This window comes from Xenopus tropicalis, chromosome 7, assembly GCF_000004195.4.
Source record: "Xenopus tropicalis strain Nigerian chromosome 7, UCB_Xtro_10.0, whole genome shotgun sequence".
In the NCBI taxonomy this organism is placed as follows: Eukaryota; Metazoa; Chordata; class Amphibia; order Anura; family Pipidae; genus Xenopus; species Xenopus tropicalis.
The window spans coordinates 126,333,087-126,336,508 of NC_030683.2; the positions used below are offsets into that span (position 1 = coordinate 126,333,087).

Genomic DNA, 3,422 nt, shown 5'->3' on the forward strand with positions numbered 1-3,422 from the left:
CCCATATATCCAATTGACCCAACTCAACCCATATATCCAATTGACCCAACTCAACCCATATATCCAATTGACCCAACTCAACCCATATATCCAATTGACCCAACTCAACCCATATATCCAATTGACCCAACTTAACCCATATATCCAATTGACCCAACTCAACCCATATATCCAATTGACCCAACTCAACCCATGTATCCAATTGACCCAACTCAACCCATATATCCAATCGACCCAACTCAACCCATGTATCCAATTGACCCAACTCAACCCATGTATCCAATTGACCCAACTCAACCCATATATCCAATTGACCCAACTCAATCCATATATCCAATTGACCCAACTCAACCCATATATCCAATTGACCCAACTCAACCCATATATCCAATTGACCCAACTCAACCCATATATCCAATTGACCCAACTCAACCCATATATCCAATTGACCCAACTCAACCCATATAGCCAATTGACCCAACTCAACCCATATATCCAATTGACCCAACTCAACCCATATATCCAATTGACCCAACTCAACCCATATATCCAATTGACCCAACTCAACCCATATATCCAATTGACCCAACTCAACCCATATATCCAATTGACCCAACTCAACCCATATTCAATTGACCCAACTCAATCCATATATCCAATTGACCCAACTCAACCCATATATCCAATTGACCCAACTCAACCCATATATCCAATTGACCCAACTCAACCCATATATCCAATTGACCCAACTCAACCCATATATCCAATTGACCCAACTCAACCCATATATCCAATTGACCCAACTCAACCTATATATCCCTTCTGTCTTTTATGTACCTCATTATCTTCCTCCAATGCTCAAACATCCAAGACAGTTGGCTTCAGGATTCTCGGAGTGCACAGATATATAAGAGGTATAGAGAGCTGGATAAGGCTAAGGGCATTTTCTCTGCCAATGGAGAAACCCCCAGTGCAGTCGGCACAAGAGGAATCAGGTGTTTCCTTATATCCAGAGGTGGAGAAGAAGCCACCTTGTAAAGCAGCAAAATATATCTGATTATATATGATACAATTAAATGGGTAACTTAAAGTCCATAATTAAGGTCTTGCACTAAAATAACTGGTTAAGCAGTACAAGTAGAATTACTCCAAGCTCTGTGCTCTGACAGAGGGCCGCACAGGTGTCCTACACCCTTTGTCTGGTGGTGGTGCTGACAGGAGTAGTTCTTCTTCTCCTTCTTCTTCTAGTTGTAGCAGCTTTTCCACTGGTGGTTGCTGGATTCAGTTGGGTGGCTGCAGAATTCTTGCTAGTGGTGGTAGAGCTTCCTCCAGTGCTGGAATTATTTACTGTAGTCGATGCAGCATTTCCACTGGTGCTTGCAAGAATCAATGTGGTGGTTGCAGAATTCTTCCTAGTCATGGTAGAGCTTCCTCTGGTGCTGGGGCTTCCTGAAGTAGTGGCACCATTTCTACTGGTGGTTATAGGAGATCTTCTGGTGCTGGAAGAATTCCCCATAAGGTTTCCCCTGGTGCTGGAAGGACTTCTTCTAGTTGTAGCACCATTTCTACTGGTGGTTACAGGAGATCTTCTAGTGCTGGAAGAACTCCCCGTACTGGTGGTAAGGTTTCTCCTGGTGCTGGAAGGACTTCTTCTAGTAGTAGCACCATTTCTACTGGTGGTTACAGGAGATCTTCTGGTGCTGGAAGAACTCCCCGTACTGGTGGTAAGGTTGCCCCTGGTGCTGGAAGGACTTCTTCTAGTAGTAGCACCATTTCTACTGGTGGTTACAGGAGATCTTCTGGTGCTGGAAGAACTCCCCGTACTGGTGGTAAGGTTGCCCCTGGTGCTGGAAGGACTTCTTCTAGTAGTAGCACCATTTCTACTGGTGGTTACAGGAGATCTTCTGGTGCTGGAAGAACTCCCCGTACTGGTAGTAAGGTTTCCCCTGGTGCTGGAAGGACTTCTTTTAGTAGTTGCACCATTTCTACTGGTGGTTACAGGAGATCTTCTGGTGCTGGAAGAACTCCTCGTACTGGTGTTAAGGTTTCCCCTGGTGCTGGAAGGACTTCTTCTAGTAGTAGCACCATTTCTACTGGTGGTTACAGGAGATCTTCTGGTGCTGGAAGAGTTTCCCATACTGGTGGTAAGATTTCCTCTAGTGCTGGAAATATTTTCTCCAGTGGTTGCAACATTTCCACTGGTGGTTACAGGAGGTCCACTGGTACTAGAAGAATTTCCCATACTGGTGGTAAGATTTTCCCAAATGCTGGAAGGATTTCCTATAATGGTAGAACCATTTCCACTGGTGGTTACAGGAGGTCCACTGGTGCTAGAAGAATTTCCCATACTGGTGGTAAGATTTCCTCTAGTAGTTGCACCATTTCCACTGGTGGTTACAGGAGGTCCACTGGTGCTAAAAGTATTTCCCATACGGGTGGTAAGATTTTCCCTAATGCTGGAAGGATTTTCTATAGTAGTAGCACCATTTCCACTGGTGGTTAAAGAAGGTCCACTGGTACTAGAAGAATTTCCCATACTGGTGGTAAGATTTCCTCTAGTGGTTGAACCATTTCCACTGGTGGTTACAGGAGGTCCACTGGCACTAGAAGGATTTCCCATACTGGTGGTAAGATCTCCCCTAGTGGTTGCACCATTTCCACTGGTGGTTACAGGAGGTCCACTGATACTAGAAGGATTTCCCATACTGGTGGTAAGATCTCCCCTAGTGGTTGCACCATTTCCACTGGTGGTTAAAGGAGGTCCACTGGCACTAGAAGGATTTCCCTTACTGGTGGTAAGATTTCCTCTGGTGCTGGAAGCATTTCCTTTAGTAGTTGTAGCATTTCCGCTGCTGGTTGCCTGATGCCCTATGGTGGTGCCAGTGCTTCTGGTGGTGGTCCAGATATTTCCCGTAGTGTTGCCAGTAATTACGCTGTTACCACTGGAACAGGAAACAGTAATGTCCACATTTAGTATATTAGAGTTTATGGTGAGGTTGCCCATGTTGCAGAAGGTTCCTGTAGCGCAGCCACGATACACCACGGTGCCTGTGTGGATTCCTGTAGATAGCAAATAGTATAGTGCATTATAAATACACATTAATTGGTGCATTCAAATTAATCTGAGTTACTGTTATTGTCTGGGGTTAAACATGGTTTTATATCTGAAAAATATATCCTTGGATATAATAAGCGCAATTCAGCAGGAACAGCCCCCTAAGTTTGCTCATAGCCTGTACAGAGAGATACCATAAAACTATGGCACATAGGGATTCCCCTGTACTAAGCACAATTCAGCAGGAACAGCCCCCTAAGTTTTCTCATAGCCTGTACAGAGAGATACCATAAAACTATGGCACATAGGGATTCCCCTGTACTAAGCACAATTCAGCAGGAACAGCCCCCTAAGTTTGCTCATAGCC

At 44.7% G+C, this 3,422-nt stretch overlaps 1 protein-coding gene across 1 annotated transcript; it reads right to left on the reverse strand.

Moving 5' to 3' along the window:
- Nucleotides 1-1,186: 1,186 nt before the first annotated feature.
- LOC116412397 (autotransporter adhesin BpaC-like) lies at nucleotides 1,187-3,057 on the reverse strand. Its single transcript, XM_031906579.1, has one exon. It carries the CDS (start codon nucleotides 3,002-3,004, stop codon nucleotides 1,187-1,189), a length of 1,818 nt encoding a protein of 605 aa, XP_031762439.1. The 5' UTR covers nucleotides 3,005-3,057.
- Between the last annotated feature and the right edge of the window lie 365 nt (nucleotides 3,058-3,422).